General features: G+C 41.1%; 1 protein-coding gene and 1 non-coding gene across 7 annotated transcripts in view; one reads left to right on the forward strand and one right to left on the reverse strand.

Annotated features, from left to right (window-relative positions):
- The window catches only part of INPP1 (inositol polyphosphate-1-phosphatase), a 38,747-nt gene that overhangs the window by 8,819 nt on the left and 3,939 nt on the right, over positions 1-25,989 (reverse strand). Inside the window, exons 2-3 of one of the 6 annotated variants that reach the window (XM_061135549.1) lie at positions 21,337-21,550; positions 1,978-2,245 (exon numbers count right to left, since the gene is read on the reverse strand). In XM_061135549.1, coding sequence (XP_060991532.1) covers positions 1,978-2,181 — 204 coding nt within the window. In that variant the 5' untranslated portion in view covers positions 2,182-2,245; positions 21,337-21,550. Of the gene's footprint in view, positions 1-1,977; positions 2,246-6,954; positions 13,012-17,992; positions 18,260-21,336; positions 21,551-25,989 lie in introns of those variants that run through there. The other 5 variants (XM_061135548.1, XM_061135545.1, XM_061135550.1 and 2 more) reach the window with 5 other exon arrangements.
- TRNAD-GUC (transfer RNA aspartic acid (anticodon GUC)) lies at positions 4,766-4,838 on the forward strand. Its single transcript has one exon. It is a non-coding gene; the product is annotated as a tRNA-Asp (tRNA).

Genomic DNA, 25,989 nt, shown 5'->3' on the forward strand with positions numbered 1-25,989 from the left:
GTAGTTTTCTAACATTTTCCCGCTCCTTTGCCCCTTTAGAAAGTCCAAGTCATGGTAGAAGTCTGGTTTCCTTATGTTCTGTTGAGTCTGCAGAAGTACTTCTAGAACTTCATCCTTCTAGTTACGGGCCATGAGCTAGAATGTTTACAAAGGAGATGTTTTAACTGCTGCTCCTACAAAGTACCCAAGTAACGTGTACAAGTTATTGTTACTGCCCAAGCACCTGAGATGCTTAGTTGAGACTGGACAGAAAGGAGCAGAGGATGACATTTACTCTTGTTTTCTGCACATGTTAAGGTATCATTAGCCATCAGGCTAGGAAGGCAATGTAGCAAAAAAGGGGAAATATTTTATTTGCCAACAACTTATGCATCAATATTTTGATGGAATGAAAAAACAAACAAAAAGAAACCAGCTGAATAGGAAACTTCTCTCATCTCTGTATGACCAGGAAGCTTTCAGACACATTTTGCTTCTGATTTTCTCTGTAGTAAAGATAATTTCTCTCAAAATATGTGCTGAATTATGGTATGAGTATAATTCTCAGGCAATAAAAGCAAGGAAATGCTTCAAATATTTGAGCTCAGTTATTCACAGATGGCCAATAGATGTAACAGTGCCCACAGCTACTTGTTATTTTTAACTATTTGGAAGAACAATGCAAGTCAACACATACTGGCACTGAACCTATTGATCAAGTCATCAAAGGCTGAAGCTCCAGTCTCCCAATTTGCCTAGAGACCCTTTCTGAGGCTATAGTACGTAAGAGTCACGATATTTTATACATACCAAAAGTGAATATCATTTATGTATTCATAAATCCTGGCAGATACTTCATGAATAAACAATTGCCTGAACTTGTTAGAACGCTCTGAGGCAAATATTAGCCCACAAAACTTACATTTCTAATCTAGTTGCTCAACCATCCCTTCCACCCAGCTCTCTGGATCAGTAACAAAAATAAATTTCCTTCCACTGGATCCAGATTGTATAGGGCATGAAAAAGAAAACAGTCTGTAGAAATTTCAAGGGGTCATTTATTCTCTCTTCCTACCTGTGGTCAAGGACTCACTTAAATGATTCTAAACAATTCCTAACATTTTGAGAATTTCATAGAAAGAATTCCAATATTTTGTAGGGCTTTCTGACATAAAATTCTATCCTCCCAAATCTAAAAGAAAAGTAATTAGATTATTATGTAAAAGGTAATATGGTATCACAAACAGCACAGACTCTGGAGTTGGTCAGCCCATGTTAAAAAACCAGCTCTAACGTTCATTTGCTGTGTGACCCTAGGCAGGTTATCTAACCTCTGTGTCTCCCTTTTCTCTTCCATTACATTGAAATAGTTCTCATAAAATTGTTATGAGTTAAACTAATATATTTAAAGCCCTTAGATAAGTACTTGGCTCACAGTAAGCATTTACAAGTGCCTGATAATGTTATTGTTTGCTATAACTGCTTATGAATATAGTTTATTTACCCTAGTCAGCTTAAAAGACCTAGAATTACAATCATTGTTAGTTACAAACAATGTTTTCCTACTAAAATAAAGAGAGACTTTAAGTCTCCAGAACCCTGTGAGGCTATCACTGAGGCAACCATTAGGTAAATGACTATGTCAAAAGGTGGGACTTAATATTATCAAGTTAAAAAAAAGAGTTATAAAATAGTATGTTCTCATTTCTTTGGAGTTAAGTTAAACCTGCCATGCGCACACAGAAGGAAAACATTCTAACATTTAGCAAAAACAGTTGTGGTTTTCTCTAGTGATAGAATTAGGAGGAAACATTTAAGTTTTTCCTGTAACATACATTTTAGTAATATTGCAGTCAAAATAAGGGGGGAAAACCTAGTTGTTCATTAGAATCCATGGTGCTGGGGGGCGGGTGGTGGGGAGGAGGAGGCGAGCTATTTTATGGGGAGAAACCACAGGGGCAAATAATTTGCAATTACCTTGGCTGTGACATTCCTTACCTTGTTCTCCATATTCCCTTTGATAACTTCCTGTACCAGCACATCAGCCAGGGTCTTGAAATCAACTGCAAACTTCTTGTTCTTTTCTCCCTCTTTCTTTTCTTCTATTAGCAGCTGGAAGAGGGCTTCCTGCTGCCTGCACGCCCGGGCAATGTTGGCAGCTTTCTCAGAGACTCGGAGCAGCTCTTGGAGGATATCTGACATTTCTGAACCTGGCTGTTTGGTTGTAGCAGCTGGTGGAACAGGCACCCACCCGCTGAGCTGTCAGCTGGGAAAGTACAAGAATGTGAAACAGAAAGCAGTTCAGAGAGTGAGTCAACCTGTCAGCACGGCTGCGTGGCTAGTAGAGATCACACTCACAACCTCAGGTGGAAGCTTCATCTAAAACTTGAAACTTATCTTTCAAGATCAACATATTTATCGTCTCAAAGGCAAAGAAGAGACTTCTCGGTGAAAGAAAGTCTCTAAATGAGAATCTACACTGTATTTACCAAACTGTAGACCAACAGGCAGGTGGATACACGAGCACAGTGTTGAAAGGAAAAGCCAAGCTCATGCAATGACCTTCGAATGAGCACATGAGCTTGGCAACATTATTAAAGGAGTGCTCTTTCTTTCACCCTTTGGGGGAAGAAGGAAGAAAGGAAAGTGGGTTTATCCTATCAGTCTGGGAGCAACTTTCTAAAGTACCAAGCACCACACCGGCCGACACCTCAGTGTCCTGCAAGACTCTTGAGATCACACACTTGAGCTAGCAGCCCAGGTGATGTACCAACCCCCACCCCCCCACTTTTTTTCTATTAAAAATGTCCCACTAGCTGTGCTGCTGACAGCAAATTTAAATAATAAAATGAAGTAAAACATGCAACTTGTTGGGATTTGAAAAGTTCTGGCTTCTAAGAGGCATGCTACAGTGCCTTGACATACCTATTGGGTAAATAGCAGAGAAACATTTCTGTTTCAATAGTAGCTGCATTTTATTGAATGCTTTAATAATTCCTATCTCATTATTATGAGAATTATTGTGAGGATTATCAGCCTTATTTACAGTCAAGGAAACTGCAGCTTAGAGAAGTTAAGCAACTTGTTTAGGTTACATAAGACTAACCGGCAGGGCTCTGACTCTGTCGTACACAGAAGCTCACTCTCTTTATTATCCTAACGAATACTTTACTTCTTAAAAAAAAAATCCTTTAATGGACTGTGGGAGGCTGACAATTAGTACAACAGTGAAGATGTCAATGCAATGGAGTTAACTGTGAACTGTCATAGCTGTGTTGTCTTAGGCAAGTCTGCTTTAAAAATCATATGCTATTTTCTTAAGATAATGGGCCAACCAGCGTAAGAAAATATGTCCAACCTCAATAGTAATAAATGGAAAGTGAATAAAACAATGAGACAGCCCACTTCACTATTAGATGGGCAAAACTGTTTCTAAAGTTAACAGTCATTCTTGCAGGTGTGGTGAAACAGGGGCTGATATTCTGCTAATGGGCATGTAAAAATGTGGGTCTGTAGAGGAAAATTTGAGAAAAATGGATCACAATCCCTAGAGGTGCTATTACCTTTAGCCACTAATTCCAGTTGGCTTTATTTTGAATTAAGAAAGTTATGTTTATGTAACAAAGTTATATTTAATATTTTAAATATTTCTGCACAAGACGGATTAGTATTATTGACTGTAGCAAAAAGCTAAAAAAATCTTAAATCCTGGTGAAATGTAGATAAACTATTATATAGTTATTAAATAATATTTTTGAAGAAATTTAATAGGAATATGTTAAAATGCTATAATGTTAAATAGATACAGTATCACAGTATGCTCCTAATTTGTGTTTAATACACACATACACTCTGTTTATACATATGGAGAGAGAGTTTAAAAGACTAGATGATGTTCTAATGGTAGTTAAATGTTTATCACTGTGGTTATCACTGTGTACTAGAATTGTGGAGGATTTTTCTCATGCTTTTCTGTAATTATCAAATATTCTACAGTAAATATATACTGTTTTTATAATAATAAGTGATATGTTAAAATGCTTTGGGACAATTAAGCACAAAGGAAAAGAATTCCTCAATTCCTAAAGATAACTGTCCAAACAATGTGGTGCTATGGCAACAACACAAATTCAGATAACAGAGATGACAGAGTTAAAAATTAAGCAACATCACCTGCCTACTTAAATGGCTTTTTCCCCCAAGGCATAAATACATTAAAAAAAAATCACTTTGGTTGACAAACCTCAACATAAAGAAAAATAATTATATTAATATAGCTGAGGCATCTTGACTTAGAAATAACTTATAGCATCTATATGCTATTAATTATAAGTTTTATATAATATATACATGCATGGATACATATATATCAGTAGAATACATAAGTCCCAAGTATATAAATTCAATAATTTTGATTTCTTAGTATGCATTATATAATTATTATAAGGGAAAAGAATCAATGAACTAATAGTATCTAAGTAACTTTTTATCTTAAAAACAGCATGAAGATTTTAAGGAGTCCAATTTGAAAACTTTCTAGATTAACAATCAGTGTGTGTGTGCGTGTGTGCATGTGCGTGCTCAGTCATGTCTGACTCTTTAAGACCCCATGGACTATAGCCCACCACGCTCCTCTGTCCATGGGATTTCCCAGGCAAGAATACTGGAGTGGGCTGCCATTTCCTTCACTATGAGATCTTCCTTACCCAGGATTGAACCCACATCTCTTATGTCTCCTGCATTGGCAGGCAGATTCTTTACCCCTAGATTAATACCAGTGGGGAATTCCCTGATGGTCCAGAGATTAGGACTCCATACTGTCACTGTTGAGGGCCCAGGTTCAATCCCTGGTCAGGGAACAAAAATTCCACAAGCCACACAGTGCAGCCAAAAGAGATAAAAGCTTCCATCCCATGCATATTATTAAAAAATACCAGTATTGTCTATTTTACTCCACTTTGTTAAAACCGATTAGCTTTTTAAAAACAAACACTGTACCACCACACTGCTGAATAACCAAAAATCTCCCCCATGATGTCCTCAGAACTCAGGTGAGTTACACAGGTTACAAGCTCCAGGCACCACCACGCTTGTCTCACACAGAAAACTCACCAACCTAGTCCTGATAAGCTTCTATACAGCAGCTGAGAGATCTGGTATTTCTCCCCTTTGAACCTGATCTTTGTTTGCTCAATAATGAGTATTCTCACGTCACCTGAGCAGAGCAACTTGAGCAATGGGGGAAAAAATTCAGCTCTAAACTTCAGCCCCATAATTAACAGTGGCACAGATTTTCAGAATTCATCATAACACAGTAAATCAGGTTTTTCAGCTCCAAAGTTAGCCCAGCGCTCAACCTTAACCACCCTTTCTTCTCAACCTGGAAACACTGGTATCTTATCAAGCTCCAGGCTGAACAGCCAGTTTCAGCTCAGGACAAGGCTTTCTGTAAGCCACCCCCAGAACGTCTTTAGCTCCAGGGTCCTAGCCCCCTTAAAAAAAAAAATCTCTCCCAGCTATCATCATCTACACACAAGACTTCCTAATTAATTTGCATAGCTAGCGGGCCGCTTTCTGGCTGACTGGACTGTTTCGTCCAAACGAACGAGGCCCCGTCCTCTGTGCTCCGTTAACTGCTTCCGGGTCTCTCTCTGTCCTCAACTCAGTTCGCTCTTCAGGCCGCAGCACTCAGGGCGTACTGGACAACGTGCCCTCACTTTGAAGGACTCAGCTCGAGAGAAACTGTCTTAAAAGAAACTGAGTTGTACATCCAATACAGAATCTCTTCGAGCTTCTTAACAGCTCATATTAACACTTATGGAAATTCATTTAGATGATTTTAAAAAGGAAGTATATATACTCATGACTGACCTAAATTAGCTTTATTGAAACATTTCAAATACTTTAAGTGAAAATTATTATAGACTCATGATAAGTAAGTTATTGCATTTACCATAATTTAATAGCCTTGAATACAGAAGAAATTCCCTGGGCTTAGTGGTTAATGGGTGTTCTGAGAACCACATGTTAGAATTACTTAAGGTGTCTACTATAAGACAGATTTCTTGGTTCCATCCCAAGTTAGCGAGTCAGAATCTCTGGAGACAGGGCCCAGGAATTTGTATGTTGGCTTCCTAGATGATGCTGAACACTGAGATGTAATAGCTGCTGTTCTTAAGGCTGTTCATTCTTCCTTAATACCACACTGGTAATTTCAGCAGGGCTGAGGTATCTTAGTGGAACCATGTGCTACCAGTTACCCATGCACAGAGAAAGACCCAAGCTAAAATAATAACAGCCAACATGTATTAGGTGCTTACTTTATGGCAGGCATCCTTCTAGGCACTTTACATGCGTTAACTCTAATTCTCACACAACCCTACAAAGAAAATACTATTATCTCGATTTTAACTGATGAAGAAACTGAGGCACAAGAGGGTGAAGTAATTTGCCCAAAACCACACAGGTGGGAAGTGGCTAGGACAAGACTCAAGCCCAAGTAAACTGGTAGAAATCCACACTGTAAGCCAGTGCTCTAGCCAATAAAATCCTTTCATAAAGTGTTAGCTGTTAACTAAGGGAAGAAATGAGCAATCACGGGATAAATAATCACTAGACTATTATTATAAGGTGCTTTATATAGCAAAAAGCAGAGAAACACGCATACCTGCCTGATAGCTGTCAGTAGTCTGTTAAAAAAAAAAAATCACGCTTTGATACTCATTTCCTCTCTTCTCTCAGGAAAATCTTTTCTCTAGCTGATCCTCAGTCTCAATGTAAACCATCTTTGCTGGACAGTAAAAGCCCTTCTATGTTCTACTGAGGTCCCTCTTAGCTGGCTATCTTGACATGAGGGGTGGGGTGGGGGTGTCCGCTTATGCCGAAACATCTAATTCCTCAAGCACTTGTTGGCTAGGGCTACCCTAAGTAGGTGCCACAGACTGGGTGGCTTAAACAACAAATTTATTTTCTCACAGTTCTGGAGACTGGAAGTCCAAGACGGGCAGGGTTGGTTTCTCCGGAAGCCTCTCTCCGTGACTTGCAGATGGCCTTTCCTCTGTAGATGAGCATCCCCAGGTGTCTCTCGCTCTCTTTATAAAGACTCTAGTCAGACTGAATTAGGGCCCACCCATGCGACCTCACTTAACCTTTACCGAGCTAAGCTAAAGGCCCTTTCTCCAAATACAGTCACACTATGAGGTATGAGGAAGATAGGGCTTCAAAATACGAATTTAGAGGAATAAGATTCAGCCCAAAAAGACCTTGATAATCTCAGCAAATACCATCCCAATCTATTCCTTTGTCTTCTGTTTTCTGGCCAGAGAAGTAGGGCAGGGTTCTTTTTCCTGTTTATGTGGTCAATAACTTTAATTCTGTGAGACAGTCTTTCCCACTAGAAGCCACTCACTTTTACAGCCAAATCATTAATGGTCAATGAACACTGAAATACTCATAAGCCTTATTTTGTGACAACCCATTTCAAGTCACATTTGAGCAGAACAGGTTTAAAGAAGTTATATTCTTCACTACCCCAGACCAAATGTATGTCTACATGTTTACATAAGATCATGTCACAATGCCACATAGAAAGTCTCTTTAGTTTCTATGGGATTTTCACATCTATTAGAGAAACGTTGAATAAACTGAAGTAGGTCAATTAGAAAGGAAAAAAAAAATCTTAAGATTCTTCATGGACGCCCAAATCTCTCTACAAAGACAAACCTCAGTGTTAATTTCTCACCAGATGTTTAAAAATCATATCTGAATAATATACCCATAGTTCAGATGGGATAATCAGTATAATGGGAAAGACACAGGCTTTGGAATCAGACAAACCTGAGTTGCAAACCAGGGCTCTGCCATCAATTAGCTGTGTGGCATTAGGTAATTTACCCACCCTCTTTCTTCATCTGCCGTATGGAGACAATACTTCTCTTGCGGGACATGCTCCCGGAGTCATACGAAACCACACATGCTTAAAGGAGATCAAGCACAGAGCCTCACACGTAGTGGAGATGATCTTCCCAGCCCAGGGGTCAAATGCGAGCCCAGGGGTCAAATGCGTGTCTTTAAGTCTCCCGCATTGGCAGGCGGGCTCTTCACCACTAGCGCCAACTGGGAAGCCCATAACAAATGACAGCAATGACTATTAAATACAGTTTCACAGAACTCACAGCCACAGTCCCTACTTGAAAAATACAAGATTGGCAGCTTTGTATGGGTCACTGAAATCTTTTCTGAAAATTTACTACTCTATTAAATCCCAAAGGCTGGAGTCTACTTGTAGTTATTCAAATGACCCAGAAAAAAGTTCCTTTATGAAGGCCAGATCTGATTGCTTCGGTTTCTGGGCGTCTGGGTAGAAACCTTGGCTCCTGGATGCTGAAGACTGCTCTGGCTTCATGGTAGGCTATCTACAGATAGCTCAGGAGGGTCATTATTCTGTCAAGGGGTTATTTTGTCAGGAAATCTATAGAGATTCTAAGGCCAACGGTGTCTGTTCTTGTGTGAGGAGCCTGGTTGTAGCGGAAGCTGGCCATGCCCTTGTGTTGTTCGTGATGACAGAAGTGTGACAAAAGAGATAAGGGCATCAACAAAACAGAAATGCTCGCTAATGAATAGGCAAGTAGGTCAGAGCATTTCTGTTGACAGTCATTTCTTCCTGCAGATAATCCACTCCTTTTATAGAGCCCACATTCTTGCCCATTAGACAATTCCACCCCGTTCGCACCATTCATAACTTGAATTCACTCTTTCATTCATCCCTGGAGGACTGGCAATTTGAAATGACTGTGTGGTGGCCCTGACTGACTGCCATTGCTGTTGGGGAAAACAGCTCAACTTCCATGAAATACCTGGGTGTTTTACTACAAGTGTTTTTGGTGACCTCTCACGGGGTGCAGCTGTCCAGGACTCACCCCGGGTGGGCACACGCTGAGGCTGGCCAAAACTCTATTTAGCTCACATTGCTCTTGTAGGGGGAACAGAGGCTTTGTTCCTGATCCCCTTCCAGCTGAGGGCTGCTTCAGGGAGTAGTTTAAAGAATGGAAGCTGCCCTAGCAGAAAGGATGGTGTACAGAAGTGAGCCCACACAGAGGGGCTCAACTGGATCAACCGATGATGGCAAATGTGCAATTTGCTAACAGTAGCCTCCCCTGCAGATGGCGATTGCAGCCATGAAATTAAAAGACGCTTGCTCCTTGGAAGGAAAGTTATGACCAACCTAGACAGCATATTAAAAAGCAGAGATATTACTTTGTCAACAAAGGTCTGTCTAGTCAAGGCTATGGTTTTTCCAGTGGTCATGTATGGATGTGAGAGTTGGAATATAAAGAAAGCTGAGCACCGAAGAACTGATCTTTTGAACTGTGGTATTGGAGAAGACTCTTGAGGGTCTCTTGGACTGCAAGGAGATCCAACCAGTCCATCCCAAAGGAGGTCAGTCCTAGGTGTTCATTGGAGGGACTGATGTTGGAGCTGAAACTCCAATACTTTGGCCACCTGATGCGAAGAACTGACTTACTGGAAAAGATCCTGATGCTGGGAAAGACTGAAGGTGGGAGGAGAAGGGGATGACAGAGGATGAGATGGTTGGATGGCATCACTGACTTAGTGGATATGAGTTTGAGTAAACTCCGGGAGTTGGTGATGGACTGGGAAGCCTGGCGTGCTGCAGTCCATGGGGTTGCAAAGAGTCAGACACGACTGAGCAGCTGAACTGAATTGAACAGAACACTAGAAATAACCCAAGTGACCATGAACAATAAAATGAAGTAAACTGAGGCAAACTTACAGAAGAAAATACTACACAGCAGTGAGAATTACTGAATTACTACTTTGGGCAAATAACATGGATTCATTTCACAAAGACACACTGCTGAGTGAAAGAAGTCAGACACCAAAAAAAAATACACTGAGTAATTTAATTTAGCTGATGTTCAAGAGAAGGCAAAACTAACTTATGGTGTTAGAAGTTGCAATGGGGGTTACCCTTGGAGAAGGAGGAGGGATTACTTACTGATGGGGGTAAATGATGGGGCCTTTAGGCATTGGGAACGTTCTGGATTTGAGTGATGTGTATGTGGGCGGATTGACTTTGTGTACACGCATCAAGCTACACACTTAGGCCTTGTATATTTTTCTGTATGTATTTCTAATTGAACAAAAGTTTTTAAAAGGATGTGTGTGTACAAAGAGAGAGGAGAGTCTGTGGGACAGCTGGCTCCTCCAGGAGCCACGCCTGACCCTCCATCTTTTGTACCAGGGCCATGGGAGAATGAGGGCAGGCCAAATCTCTTTCCCAGCCTTCCAACACACTGTACACTGGTTTGCTTCCTTGTGCTCTGTCTGGCAGATTTAAATGTGTGTGGTTTCTTATGACTCTGAGCGCATACCTCAGAGGCACTCAATAAATGTTGGCTGATGAATTTCCTCTTAACTTTGTAAACACAAAATTCATCTTTGTCATATTGTCTATTACACTCGGTTTTATACCCAAGGCCCATTCCACAGGTGCCATTAGGCACATGGGCCCATATTTATTTACATCAAAGCCTACATATAATCAGGGCTTCCCTGGTAGCTTAGTCAGTAAAGAATCTGCCTGCAACCCAGGAGACCAGGGTTTGATCCCTGGGTCAGGAAGATCCACTGGAGAAGGGAATGGCAAACCACTCCAGTATTCTTGCCTGGAGAATTCCACAGACAGAGAAGGCCCATGGGGTTGCAAGAGTCTGACACAACTTAGCGACTAAACCACCACCACCACTACGTACATCCTATATTCATTTACAAAAGCAAACCAAAGCTGTATCTGGATGATCAGCAACTGAACTACATTTCTGAGCACCAAAGAAAAATCTGATATCCTGCTCTGTCATCTGGCAGTGACCTATCTTGATTAATTTCACTGATTAAAGGGCCCAAAATGCTAAGTTTAATTTGGCTTCGTTAGTGAAGACATTAACTGGGGATATGTAAATCCATCTATTTAACCTTCACAGTTCTCCCTCCCTCTTCCCATTCTTCAAACAGTGTTGACATACAGGCCTGTTTCTGGGCTGATCAGTCTACCTCACCCTAGCCCTACTGAGGCTGCTCTTGGACCACATTAGTCCACATTTTTGCTCACTGATGTGGCTCAAAGCAATAGATCACAAAGATAGCCTCTATCCTCAAATGTTATTCGGGTAGCTTTTAAGTGGGAGCTTGTGTTTTCCAAATGAGTAAGATCAAGAATTAACCGAAACATTCATTAAAAATATAGTTTTAGACTTCCCCTGGAGATACTGATCCAGGAGATCTGGGTTGAGGAGAGGGAATGTCACTCAGCTATTTTTATTCGACAATTTAAGGAAACACCAGGTTCAACCATCAGCAATGTCTCTCACTGGGTATTCAGAAGCAGAACAGGGAAAAGCTATTAGCTACTGCAACTGCCTTGGTTGGCTAAGGGTCAACTCTATTGACTTTTTTGTAACAAAAATCAAGTGCTGGAAAGAAAGCAAGTAGATCTACATAATAAGTATTCCACATTAGCATAACATTGCCATTGAAATATAGATTTCAACGTCTTCTCAGAATGCATTTGAAAAGTATGAAAAATAGTCCATTTAGAAATACTTTTAAATTTGATAGTGACTCCTTTTTATCCTCTCCTCCAAAGTTAGAAACATTTTCACTAAATATAAGCTCTTTTCTATCTTCTACCTTCCAACTACACACTTAAACTTCTATATGCTAAAAGACGTTTTTAGCATACAACTGAGCTGTCAGAAATGAAACCTGAAATCATATAGACTATTAAAAAGAAAAAAAGAAATTAGATTCAGTGTAGCTATCTTAATTGTGGGAAAAAATAAAATATTTTAAAATTTAATGCCTAATTCAAGGCAAAAAGAAAAGACACAAGAAGAATGGCTTGTAAAAAGAATCTTTTCCAGCAGAATATTAGTTTGGTAGCTGTTAATCCTATTATTAATCTTGTTGTTTTTCAGTAGCTAAGTCACGTCTGAGTCTTTTGCAACCTCATGGACTAGCACACCACACTCCTCTGTCCTCCATTGCTCAAGTTCATTTCCATTGAGTTAGTGATGCTATCTAACTGTCTCATCTGCTATCAGTCCCTTCTCCTTTTGCTTTCAATCTTTCCCAGTATCAGGGTCTTTCCCAATGAGCTGGCTCTCTTCACATCAGGTGGCCAAAGGATTGGAGTTTCAGCTTCAGCATCAGTCCTTCCAATGAATATTCAGGGTTGACTTCCTTTAGGATTGACTGGTTTGATCTCCTGGCAGTCCAAGGGACTCTCAAGATTCTTCTCTAGCACCACAGTTCGAAAGCATCAATTCTTTGGCACCCAGCCTTGTTTATGGTACAACTCTCACATCCATACATGACTACTGGAAAGACCGTAGCTTTGACTTTATGGACCTTTATCGGCAAAGTGATGTCTTTGCTGTCTAGCTTTGTCATAGCTTTCCTTTCAAGGAGTAAGGTCTTTTAATTTCATAGCTGTAGTCAACATCCACAGTGATTTTGGAGCACAGGAAAATAAAATCTGTCACTACTTCCACTTTTCCCCCTTCTACTTGCCATGAAGTGATGGGACTTTATGCCATGATCTTAGTTTTTTGAATGTTGAGCTTTAAGTCAGCTTTTTCACTCTCCTCTTTCACCTTCATCAAGAGGCTCTTTAGTTCCTCTTCACTTTCTGCCATTAGAGTGGTATCATTTGCATATCTGAGGTTGCTTTCTCCATGCATATCATTAATCTTATTAATCCTCAAATTCATTTTTAATGTTTCCTTTTGAATGTAACATTTTTAGTCATTTTATCTTTTCTTCTGAACTTTGCCACACTTACTTTTGGCACCAACTCACTTAACACTTGCTTTTTATGGTCTATATAGCCATGTTTAGGCCACAGGCGAGCTGGTTCTTAGGCTCTGCCTGGACTTTAACCAACCAGGTGTAAAACCTTAACCACATGAGTAAGCTCTCAGGGACTTGTTTTCCTCATTTTTGTAAACACAAAAAAGGAAAAGAAAGAAAGGACAGAGAGATTGGAGGAGATGATTTTTATGGTCTGTTCCAGTTCCAAATATTCTGACTTTTTAATTATCCACTTTCCAGATAAAAGAGGTTGGGGAATATTATTCAGCCTTAAAAGGAATGAAATTTTCTGGCACATGCCTCAATATGCATGAACCTTGGAAACATTATCCTAATTATAAGAAGAAGTGAAGTGAAGTCGCTCAGTCGTGTCTGACTCTTTGCGACCCCGTGGACTGTAGCCTACCGGGATCCTCAGTCCATGGGATTTTCCAGGCAAGAATACTGGTTGGGTTGCCATTTCCTTCTTCAAGGGATCTTCCCGACCCAGGGATGCGCGTCTCCCGCATTGTAGGCAGACGCTTTACCATCTGAGCTACCAGGGAAGCCCAATTATAAGAAGCCAGGCTTGAAAAAACAAGTATTGTATGATTCCATTTATATTAGGGACCCAGAATAGTTAAATTCATAGACACAGAAAGTAGAATGGTGGTTACCAGGGCTGGGAGAAGCTGGCAATGGGGAGTTATTGTTTAATGGATCCAGAGTTTTATTTTGGGATGATAGGAAAGTTCTAGAGATGGATAGTGATGATGGTTGTATAACAGTGGAAATGTACTTAATGCAAGAGAAATGCACACTTGAAACTGGTTAAAATGGTAATTTTATGTTATATGTATTTAACTACGATTTTTAAAGAGTAAAACACAAAATTACAAGTTCAAAAAAACATACATTTCAAAAGCTTTTGATGTTTATCATCAACCTAATAAGGAAGGGCATAATAAATATTGTTGGTTGAATGAAAAAAAAAATAGGTTGGGGAGAAGTCATGAAAATTAAGTTGAATAAGAGCACTAGGCTCTTTGCCTTGTATTTGATTTTACACTGAATCACACAGGTTTTATTGTTTTGGCCGTGTTGTGAGGCATACAGGATCTTAATTCCCCAACCAGAGATTGAACTCATACCCCCTGCACTGGGAGCAAGGAGTCTTAACCACTGGACTGCCAGGGAAGTGCCCACACTGGTTTTTATACTTAAATTGTGTTTCTGGGTTACAGTGGTTTGGGTTAGTGAACCTTATGAAGAAGGCCTAAGCCCCTGACCCCAATTCTAATTGTTCTCTCTCTGAAGTGAAGTCACTCAGTTGTGTCTAACTCTTTGTGACCCCATGGACTATAGCCCACCAGATTCCTCGGTCCATGGGATTTTCCAGGCAAGAGTGCTGGAGGGGACTGCCATTTCCTTCTCCAGGGGATCTTCCTGAACCAGGGATCGAACCCGGGTCTCCTGCATTGCAGACAGATGCTTTACCCTCTGAGCCACACTGTTCTCTAACAGATTTTAAATTCCTTGAGAGCAGGACAGACAATTTTTTCATCTCCTCATGATACACAGTGGGAATTCTGTGATTTAACTGACTGATATTATTCCTGATATCAGTATCATGTTTATTGAGATAAACATGTTTAAAAGGATTTTATTGCACTAAGATTAATCTGTAAGGGTTTATTCATTATGTAAATTTTAGGATTATAACTGTGAGGAAACATGATTCAAAGGAGTTCTTAACACAACATTTTAGAAGATGGTTATTATTATTTATTTCTGCAGTGATAAATTACATGACCTAAAATATATTCTCTGAATATTATAGCAAGAAAGCAAAGATCACAGATCACATTATGTGTCATTTCGGCAGACTGGGTTTCTGGCAGCCTATATCTTATCATTCTACTTCCATTTTGTAGAGTTGAATGTTTATTTTTAACAGACATTTAAGGAACACAAAGAAATAGCACCTTTTACTTGAAAAGGTCAAAATACTAAAAAGATATAAAAGGTTCATTAAATCCACTCCAATACATTAATATACTAAATGCGCTTGCATTCGTGCTAATCCTGAAACCACAGGTAATTGTCTAAGCTGGTTAATATTTATCTTCTTGATCTCATTTTTCTGTTTCTATTTCCCTCATTTTTTGCTATTCATGGAGGCTTACAGTCAGCCATATTTGAAAAACAGATCTTTCATGCTTCCCAAATCAAACTGAGATTATATGGGATTATATGTCATTCCGGCAAACTCCAAGGAATTAACTAGAGGGGTTTTCTAGAACTTGGGAGATAAGATCCTATTTTTGAAACTATTGATAATTTAAAAATTTTAAGTACATTAGGATTACCTTAACCATATTAAGTAACATTTTCCTTTAGTCATTTGAATTTAATCCTTTGGTATTTATTACAGCTCTCATTAGTATCAAGGGAAACCTACCATCATCACTCTGTAAAGAAAAGGACAAATTTAAGTATCTATTGATAAAGTTAGCAAATACTTACATTAATTTAAACTTGGATAATTAAGAGATTTTAAGTACTGAGTTGATTAAAATGAAAACAAGAAAGCAAGGAACCCTGTGCCACCTTTCAAAAAGAAAAAAAAAAGACAGTGCAAAAGGAAGAGACAGAAAGAAATGAATACTTTCCATGTGGTAATTCATCTGAATGAATTCTTTTATAGATAATTAATATTTTACTTTGTCAATTCATTTATATATATAAATAACCACATTTTATGCCCAAGTTTTTTGTTTTTTTTGTTTTTATCTTTTTTTAGATGATGTTGGGTCATTTTAATAAAAGTTATAAATAAGTTACTAAAATTTGCATGCTGGTCTTGCCTGATTAGGAACACAAAAGCAGTAACAAATATGGCTGTTATATGAAAGAGAAATGATGGGGTACAATGTTTTGCTGTAGATTACGTTCACAGTAACCTGCACTAAATATCCATTAATAAAATGCTCTTATAACATTAAAGAACTTGAATTAAGGTTGCCTACCACAAAAAAGAGACTGACTATGTAAAAATCTTTGCTAAATTCAATCACCCTGGAAGGCTTGACTAAAAGTGATATAAAAGTTTCAGATTTCCTCAATGTGTGACATTATCACATTAGCAAAACCACAGCTTCCATTTACGCACATGTTATCTTCAGGAATGCTAATAGATTATATCAGCAACAGTTATTGCCCATCTGTGATTTCCAATCTTGCCTTTTTTGTTTGTTTTGGTTTGCCCTTTTAAATTTTTATCATTTTGACCTATTTTAAGTATCTTCTTTCCCTTAGGAATTCTGATTCAGGAAATCCCAGATGGCAAACTGGAAGTCTTTTAAAACCAATGCTATCCTCCCTTCCTCTCAGGTGCCCTCTAGTCCCAGGTAATTTTAAAAATTAGACAAGTTTGGGGACTACAACTCACCAATCATGAGAGATGAGAAACAAAGTACCCTCAGCTCTCCCTTTATCTCTAAACTCCAAACCAAACAAAAACATCAATCTAGAGAGTTTTATTTGCTTCATTAATTTAAGCAATTAATTATGCTTAAGCAATTTAAGATTCAAAACATTTTAACAAGGACATTTATTGAGGACACATATCTAGAAAAATTTCATATATATAGCATCCTCACACTTAATAAATGAAGACACATGGTTTTATTAATCACTTTATAGAACACCATTATCTCAGGCAATTTGTCTACAAAATGAAATGGATTAAGACATACTCTAATTGGTATTAGAGACAGAAATAAAAGCAGAAATAAATATATAATGAATACTGTATAGCTTTTGTTTAATAGGCCTTATATTTCAAATTAGACATGATCTTTTTTTTTTTTCAGAACTACCACAAGTATAGCTGTAATTTAAATCTATAATAAGACATTTCACATTAAATAGTATGAGTCCAAGCTGCAATTTCCAACCAAGTGGTGATTTAGTCCAAAAGCTTGAAAAGAAATGGTAGCTTATTCTATGAAAAAATAAATTGTAACTTTATGCATTTTACGTAATCTTCTTCATGACTATGACTAAGAACTAACTTCAAGAGTAGTTTAAAAACCTACAAGAGCTTAAAAGTAGATTTTAAGAATACAAACAAATATCTGCCTTGAAAAAACGAACTCTTCTAATACCTTTCTCCCCCTAATATTCCCTATTTTAAAAGGTAAAAAAATTAGGTCACTTAGCTAAGTCATCAGTCAATAGTGGTTCGGTAGATTATTTTCATCATTAGACTATTATCAGGCTAAGTAGGGCTGATCCTTATCAACTTCTTTGGTTTTTGAAGCTAGAAGTCACTGGAAAAAAGTTTAAAAAAGGTTTTATTCAACATGTGGGACGCACTCAACAGATCTATCCACACAGCCTTAACCCACTGTTCTGTGGAAGTGAACGCATTCACATAGCGGGCAAATTTCTGCTTATTCAACACTTAAAAAGTAGCTTTAAAACGGAAAATCCCCCCAATACTCTAATCGTTTCTATGCATTCTTCATGAATGTAATAAATAATCTAGGTTTTTTTTTTTTTTTTTTTTCATGCTTTTTGTGTCTTAACAAGATACTGAATTCGGCCAAATCCATGTTAACTATTTCCCCCTCTACTCCGGTCACACCAAATAACTATGCACATCTCACAAAACCGCCTTTCAAAATGCAGGGGATTAAAAGCAAGAAGGCAAAGACTTCTAAATATAGTCCCTTCATGTTTATTTTACCCTCATCTTAGGTCACTAGCGGCAGCCAACAGCGATGGACACTTGGAAGCATCTCTCAAAGCAAAACGAAGGGGCGCTTGACAGCTACACCATCTACCTGTTGAACCCGGGCCACTGCGCTCGGCTACAGTCAGATCAGCTTCTACGACTTAAAAATGCTAATGATCGAATTAAAAAAAAAAAAAAAAAAGTTGTCTGCCAGTCTTTCTTCCTTCCGTCTATTTCTTTCGGGCAGTTTCTGCGAAACCGAGGGAGGACTCGCGAGCTCCTCCGCCCGGCTGGTAGCAGCAGCGAGGGGGCCGGGCCGGGCGGCGGGCTCGCTGCAGCGGACAGAGGTCATCACAGGCCGGGCGGAGAGGCAAGGCGCCCTCCCGACCCAGATTTACTCACCTACCGTGCGGAGAGGCGATGGCTGCGTGCTGTTCGCCCAGCCGGGAGCCCCAGATCCGAGCAGGAAGGGAGGTTGCGGCGCCGGGGCGAGGGGCGCGTAAAGAGGAAAACGTATTACCTAAGCCGGGATGCGGAGCCCAGGAGGAGGCTGCAGCCTTTCCCTCCAGAAACGGAAGAGGCGGGGGAGGAGGAGGCGGAAAATGCGGAGGAGGAGGTGGCCGGGCGTGCGAGGCTAGCGAGGGGCGCCGGGCGTCCGGCCGCCGGCGCGGCTCCAGGGCGCCGAGCGGGGAGCGCGGTGGTGGTCGCCTGAAAGCCAGGCGCAGCCGGGCGGCGCGCGGCCTCGCTCGGCCGGGGATCGCAGACCGCAGCATCCGCCAAGCCACCGCCCCCTCGCGTCCCCCGGGACCGCGGCGTGGAAAGGCGCGGTGACGCCTCGAGGCTCCCGGGGCGAAGCGGGCATCCCACGCCTGCCTGCCCGAGTCTGCAACGTCACAAGCGGAGCGTGATGATTCAGAGGGAGGGGAGTGCCAGGAAGAGAAGGGCTCCAGGGTCACCTAATCCAGTGCTATTGTTTTGTTCTTGCAATCGCCCACAAATTCGGTTTTAGTATCTTCCTCCTCCATTCTTCCGTCCTTTTTTTTTTTTTTGGTGAGGATTATGGGTTTAACGAACGGGTTGGCAGCTGTGAAGATGGACTTCCTGCGAGTGACAATGGGGTCCCATTGTTCCACTAGAAATGTCAAGCGTGCGGGCTGTTCCGCAAACCCTCGCAGCCTCTCCTGGGCGCTTGACTTACAAGGTGTGGGCCTAAGGCCACCTTGACCGGAAGCACACCGTGGGTAGGAAACTCTTCTCTCTTAAACGCTTTAAACTGTGGGATTCAGCAGACCTTAAGGATGGTTTCGAATGGTGGGTGGAGATTGGAATGAGTGGTGACCGGGAGAAGGGTAGGCATTTTTAAAGGGCTACAGAGTTTTGATTAGAAGGAGTCTGGCCGGCGGCCCAGCAGGCTGGATGTGGTTAGTGAGCACCCTGGGCCTTCTAAAGCCCTTCACACATCGTGTCACTTCATGGCACACCTAAGAAATGGTCACGTCTGCAGGACCCCAAATAGCAAACAGGAGGCTGCTCATGTAGGAGGCACTGGGCCCTTCCACCTTGGAGACCACGGTCTATATACTTATTCCCTGGCATGAAATTACAGTGCTCTGTTTAGTGTTCTAGCAACCAGGTTTTCTGATCTCCATTTCCCCAAACCTCCTGAGTTGTCAAGACCTGGTCCTCAGAGCAGTGGGGAAACCACCAAGACAGGGGCCCGGAGTAATGCTGAACTTGTCACAGTCCAGGAAATGATGCTTAAAAGGTTAGTCTCCCAGACAACACATCTTTCTGCTCCCAGCCTGCTTCTGTGGTGTCTGACTGAGACAACTTCTCCTCCTTCCCACCCCTTTTCACTCCCACCCCATTACTGGGCTTTCACTCACTAGCAAGTCCAGCTGATTCATTCCTGTCTCTCCAGATTCATTGTTTAGATCCATCCCCCCTAGGGCTCGGTAGGTCCATTTCCTTTATTATTATTTATCATTATCGTTATCTAGTCCCATTTCTATCTATGATGGAAAAAGGTCAAGAAATAGTTTGAACATGATATTTGGAAGTAAAGAAGCGAATACCAGAGTAGTGAGAGCAAAGAATTTGCCCTGAGGGAGGAGGAACTGGGGGAGTGAAGGGTGGAGCAGGATGTTTTTGTGACAAAGCTGTGTTCATCTACAACTGAATCTATTCCGCTTGCCACTTTGCTACCACAGAGCTCACCCTACATCCCACGTCTCAGTGGGTTGCTTGCTTAAAAGCCTTCATTGGCTCCCACTTCCTCGGTTGTATGGAGAGCAAGCTTCTAGGCAAAGCTTCTCTCCCCCTCCAATCTGTCAACCCTGCCCCCCTCACACTTGACACCCCGTTTTACCACACCACATCTAGTTTCCTAAATGCATAAATGTGTTTCATTCCTTTGTGCCTTTATACATGTTATTAATTTTGCCTGGAGTATTCTCTGCTGCTGTGATAATAGCTAATGGCACGAGCTAAGTGCTCTTGTCTTTTATAGCTATTCATTCCTATATCGATCCTATGGTAGGATTACTGTTCATCTCAATTTAATAAACAACAAAACTGTGACTTAGAGAGGTTAAGCAATTTTCTTAACCATGTAGCATGCATGTGTGGTAAATCGCTTCAGTCATGTCCAACTCTGTGGGACCCTATGGACTGTCTGTCCATGGGATTCACCAGGCAAGAATACTGGAATGGGTTGCCATGCCGTCTTCCAGGGGATCTTCTCAACCCAGGGACTGAACTCAAGTCTCTTATGTCTCCTGCCTTGGCAAGCAGGTTCTTTACCACTAGCCCTACCTGGGAAGTCCAGAGTGGTGAGACCACATTTGAACTCAGCAGTATGACTCCAGGACTCACATTATTTTACCTGTTCATACTTTTAAAAAATTCTGACACTACGTTTGAGCAGGATTTAAAGTTTTTAAAAAATCTTTAAAGTGAAAAGAAAAAAATCTTAAAAAGTGCGAAGAGAAAATATAAGTGAATTGTTTTTCACTTCAAAGTAAGTGTGAAAGAATAAAAATACAAAGGAAAGTGACATATCTGACTATGGAATTTTTAACTTCTTTCATCAAAGAAACCCATAAGGTAAAAGTAAAAATCACTCCAAAATATACAATATAGGGACTTCCCTGGTGGTTCAATGGTTGAGTCTTCACCTTCCATGCAGAGGCTGTGGGTTCCATCCCTGGTTGAGGAGCTAAGATCCCACATACCTTGTGGCCAAAAACCCAAAACATAAAACAGAAGCAGCAAGCAGGACTTCCCATAGTCCAGGGGTTAATACTCCACGCTTCCACTGCAGCAGGCATCGGTTCAATCCCTGGTCAGAGAATTTCACATGCCATGTGGTGTGGCCCAGAAAAAAAACCCAGGAGCAATATTGCAACAAATTCAATAAAAACTTAAAAAATGGTCTACATTAAAAAATATTTTTAAAATGTGCATTATATATGAAAGATGAAAGTAACATCCTTATTTAATAAGATCTTTAAAAAAAATCTTTAAAATATAAATATCTTGTTTTTAAAAATGGGCAAAATATAAATTAGTTAAATCATGAAAGTCAAATGCAAATGGCCAAAGTATTTTTAAGAGAAGTGAAAATGTAGAATTATAACACACCTTCAAGAGAATAAGGGAATAGAGTTAATGATCCGGGCCACCGACCCTTGAGACAGGATGTGTAGCAAATAAACAAGCTCACTGCTGAGAAAAGCATAACTTACCTCAGTGTTTCTGGAGGGCAGTTTGGCAGAATGCAGTAAAGGCCTCAAAAATGTTCACACCCTTGGACTCAAAAATTACATTTCTGGGAATTCATAATGCAGGGACTGACAAATATTTTCTATAAAAATCCAGGCAGTAAATACTTTAGGCTTTGCAGGCCACATAGGTCTCTCCTGCTTTTCTTCTTTGTCTGTGTGCTTTTTTTTTTTAACTCTGCAAAAATATGAAAGCCATTAGCTTGAATGTTGTAGAAAAACTGGTTGTGGCCTGAAATTGGCCCGAGGTCAGTAATGCGTGCAAAGAGTTGACTGCAAGAAAGTTCATCATGGTGAATTTGGTAATAGTCAAAAAGAGAAAGCAACTAAATGCCTGAGGATAGAAATTCATTCCAACCAAGTGTGAAACAAGTTTTTTAAAAGTTTTTAAATGTTTAAAAAATTTTCAGAATGATATTTGTTGCATGATATAGTATTCATGGTTTGTTAAATGGAAAAATACAGTTTACCAAAGAATATCTATATTATCCCAAATACAGCATAATTATGTGTATGGTGGTGGTGGTTTAGTTGCTAAATCGTGTCCAACTTTTGCAACCCCATAGAAGCCCACTAGGTTCCTCTCTCCATGGGATTTTCCAGGCAAGAATATGGGAGAGGATTGCCATTTCCTTCTCCAGAGGATCTTCCTGATCCACGGATGGAACCTGGGTCTCCTGCACTGCAGGCAGATTCTTTTCTGACTGAGCTACCAGGGAAGCCCAATTATGTGTATATATGCATAGAAAAAGAACTGGAAAAATATAAGATGCCAATATTATAAGATGTTGATATAATGTAAGGCGTTGATAGTGGTCTTGGGGTGGGGGTGAGATTGTAGATAGCTGGGGCTTTTTGTTGTATGTATATGCTTCCAATAGTGAATATGTAATTGGTTTTGAAATAAGTAAAAATAGAAACTTTGCTTGGGTAGCAATAAGGCCTTTAGTTGTCAGTTTGAGAAAATCTTCCCCAAATTCACTTTCCCTCTCTCTGTGTACTCACTGAATACACAATGATCTTTTGAGTACCATTATTTATTTCACTGGAGAATGGTCAGTACCTTTATTTAGCTATGCATTCCACTGTTATTGGACATGTGGGTTCCCAGTAACATACCGTTGTAAGTATGCTGGTTATTTCCTACTTGCTGTCTGCCAGATCCGGTTTTCTTCCTTCTCTGCCGGACTCTGTCCTCAAAAGGCAGAACTTTCAGAGACTATTTTCTTTGGGTTCTCTTGCCAGCTGGCTTCCTCTGAGAATTGGCCAGTGGGTGAACCAACAGTAGATTGAAAGCAAAAGTGAAAGTTGCTCAGTCATGTCCAACTCTTTGCGACCCCATGGACTACACAGTCCATGGAATTCTCCAGGCCAGAATACTGGAGTGGGTAGCCTTTCCCTTCTCCAGGGGATCTTCCCAACCCAGGGATAGTAACCAGGTCTCCCTCATGCAGGCGGATTCTTTACCAGCTGAGCCACATGGGAAGCCCAAGAATACTGAAGTGGGTAGCCTAGCCTTTCTCCAGTGGATCTTCCCAACCCACGAATCAAACCGGAGTCTCCTATATTGCAGGCAGATTCTTTACCAACTGAGCTATCAGGGAAGCCCAACAGTAGATTGGAGAGTAGCAAAAGGAAAAAGGAGGAAGGTTGGGGAATTTCTTCCCCCACCTTTTTTTGTGTGTGTGATGTTTTGGGCCTCTAACCTTCCTGCAAGGCAGCCCCTCCATTCAATTCAGTTCAGTCGCTCAGTCATGTCCAACTCTTTGCGACCTCATGAATCGCAGCACGCCAGGCCTCCCTGTCCATCATCAACCCCGGAGTTTACTCAAACTCATGCCCATCAAGTCGGTGATGCCATCCAGCCATCTCATCCTCTGTCCTCCCTTTCTCCTCCTGCCCCCAATCCCTCCCAGCATCAGGGTCTTCTCCAATGAGTCAACTCTTCGCATGAGGTGGCCAAAGTATTGGAGTTTCAGCTTCAGCATCAGTCCTTCCAATGAACGCCCAGGACTGGTCTCCTTTAGGATGGACTGGTGGATCTCCTTGCAGTCCAAGGGACTCTCAAGAGTCTTCTCCAACACCACAGTTCAAAAACATCAATTTTTTGGTGCTCAGCTTTCTTCACAATCCAACTCTCACATCCATACATGACCACTGGAAAAACCATAGCCTTGACTAGATGGACATTTGTTGGCAAAGTAATGTCTCTGCTTTCTAATATGCTATCTAGGTTGGTCATAACTTTCCTTCCAAGAAGTAAGCGTCTTTTAATTTCATGGCTGCAATCACCATCTGCAGTGATTTTGGAGCCCAGAAAAGTAAAGTCTGACACTGCTTCCACTGTTTGCCCATCTATTTCCCATGAAGTGATGGGACCAGATGCCATGATCTTAGTTTTCTGAAAGTTGATCAAGAGGCTTTTTGGTTCCTCTTCTCTTTCTGCCATAAGGGTGGTGTCTGCATATCTGAGGTTATTGATGTTTCTCCCGGCAATCTTGATTCCAGCTTGCACTTCTTCCAGCCCAGTGTTTCTCATGATGTACTCTGCATAGAAGTTAAATAAGCAAGGTGACAATATACAGCCTTGATGTACTCCTTTTCCTATTTGAAACCAGTCTGTTGTTCCATGTCCACTTCTGTTGCTTCCTGACCTGCATACAAATTACTCAAGAGGCAGGTCAGGTGGTCTGGTATTCCCATCTCTTTCAGAATTTTCCACAGTTGATTGTGATCCACACAGTCAAAGGCTTTGGCATAGTCAATAAAGCAGAAATAAATGTTTTTCTGGAACTGTCTTGCTTTTTCGATGATCCAGCGGATGTTGGTAATTTGATCTCTGGTTCCTCTGTCTTTTCTAAAACCAGCTTGAACATCTGGAAGTTCACGGTTCACGTATTGTTGAAGCCTGGCTTGGAGAATTTTGAGCATTACTTTACTAGCGTGTGAGATGAGTGCAATTGTGCGGTAGTTTGAGTGTTCTTTGGGATTGCCTTTCTTTGGGATTGGAATGAAAACTGACCTTTTCCAGCCCTGTGGCCACTGCTGAGTTTTCCAAATTTGCTGGCATATTGAGTGCAGCACTTTCACAGCGTCATCTTTCAGGATTTGAAATAGCTCAACTGGAATTCCATCACCTCCACTAGCTTTGTTTGTAGTGATGCTTTCTAAGGCCCACCTGACTTCACATTCTAGGATGTCTGCCTCTAGGTGAGTGATCACACCATCGTGATTATCTGGGTCATGAAAATCTTTTTTGTACAGTCCTTCGTGTATTCTTGCCACCTCTTCTTAATATCTTCTGCTTCTGTTAGGTCCAGACCATTTCTGTCCTTTATTGAGCCCATCTTTGTGTGAAATTTTCCCTTGGTGTCTCTAATTTTCTTGAGGAGACCTCTAGTCTTTCCCATTCTGTTGTTTTCCTCTATTTCTTTGCATTGATCACTGAGGGAGGCTTTCACAAAAGCTCCCTCCGAGTGCCCTCAGGACACTCAGGCCCGGTCCTTACCCTAAGCAATGCCGCCCGTTCCTCTCCGTTCCGCCCCCACTTGCTGGTGGCAGATGCGGGCGTCTGAGGTACTTTTCTGCTGGGAGTTGCTTTTAGGCACGTAATCTGTGGGTTTTATTTATTTTTCCTCCCAGTTAGGTTGGCCTCCGAGATTCGAAAACTTCCCCCAGAGCCGCCAGTGCGAGGGTTTCCTAGTGTTTGGAAACTTCCTCTATTAAGACTCCCTTCCCGGGACGGGTCCCTGTCCCTAGCTCTTTTGTCTCTCTTTTTATCTTTTATATTTTGTCCTACCTCCTTTGGAAGACAATGGGCTGCTTTTCTGGGCACCTGATGTCCTCAGCTAGCGATCAGAAGTTGTTTTGTGAAGTTTGCTCAGCGTTCAATTGTTCTTTCGATGAATTTGTAGGGGAGAAAGTGGTCTCCCCGTCCTATTCCTCTGCCATCTTGGCTCCTCCCCTGAGGAAGGCTTTCTTATCTCTCCTTGCTATTCTTTTGAACTTTGCATTCAAATGGGAGTATCTTTCCTTTTCTCCTTTGCTTTTCACTTCTCTTCTTTTCACAGCTATTTGTAAGGCCTCCTCAACCATTTTGCCTTTTTGCATTTCTTTTCCTACCACTGTGCTAATTTGATCGCCTCCTCTCATCCCTTGGGGCTTCCCAGATGGCGCAGTGGTAAACGAATCTGCCTGCCAGTGCAGGAGATGCAATAGACACGGGTTCAGTCCCTCGGTTGGGAAGATCCCCTAGAGTAGGAAATGGCAACCCACTCCAGTATTCTTGCCTGGAAAATTCTGTGGACGGAAAAGCCTGGGTACAGTCCATGGGTTTGCAAAGAGTCAGGCACAACTGAGCACACACACACACACACACACTTATCCCTCATCACACACTTATCCCCACTTACCCCTTGGGCTTCCCTCGTGGCTCAGTGGTAAAGAATCTGCCTGCCAATGCTAGAGATGTGGGCTCAATTCCTGGGTCGAGAAGACTCCCCTGGAGAAGAAAATGGCAACTCACTCCAGTATTCTTGCCTGGGAAATCTCAGGTACAGAGGAGCCTGTCAGTTTACAGCCCATGGGGTCACAAAAGAATCAGACGTGACTTAGCAA

Source organism: Dama dama, chromosome 33 (assembly GCF_033118175.1).
Source record: "Dama dama isolate Ldn47 chromosome 33, ASM3311817v1, whole genome shotgun sequence".
In the NCBI taxonomy this organism is placed as follows: domain Eukaryota; kingdom Metazoa; phylum Chordata; class Mammalia; order Artiodactyla; family Cervidae; genus Dama; species Dama dama.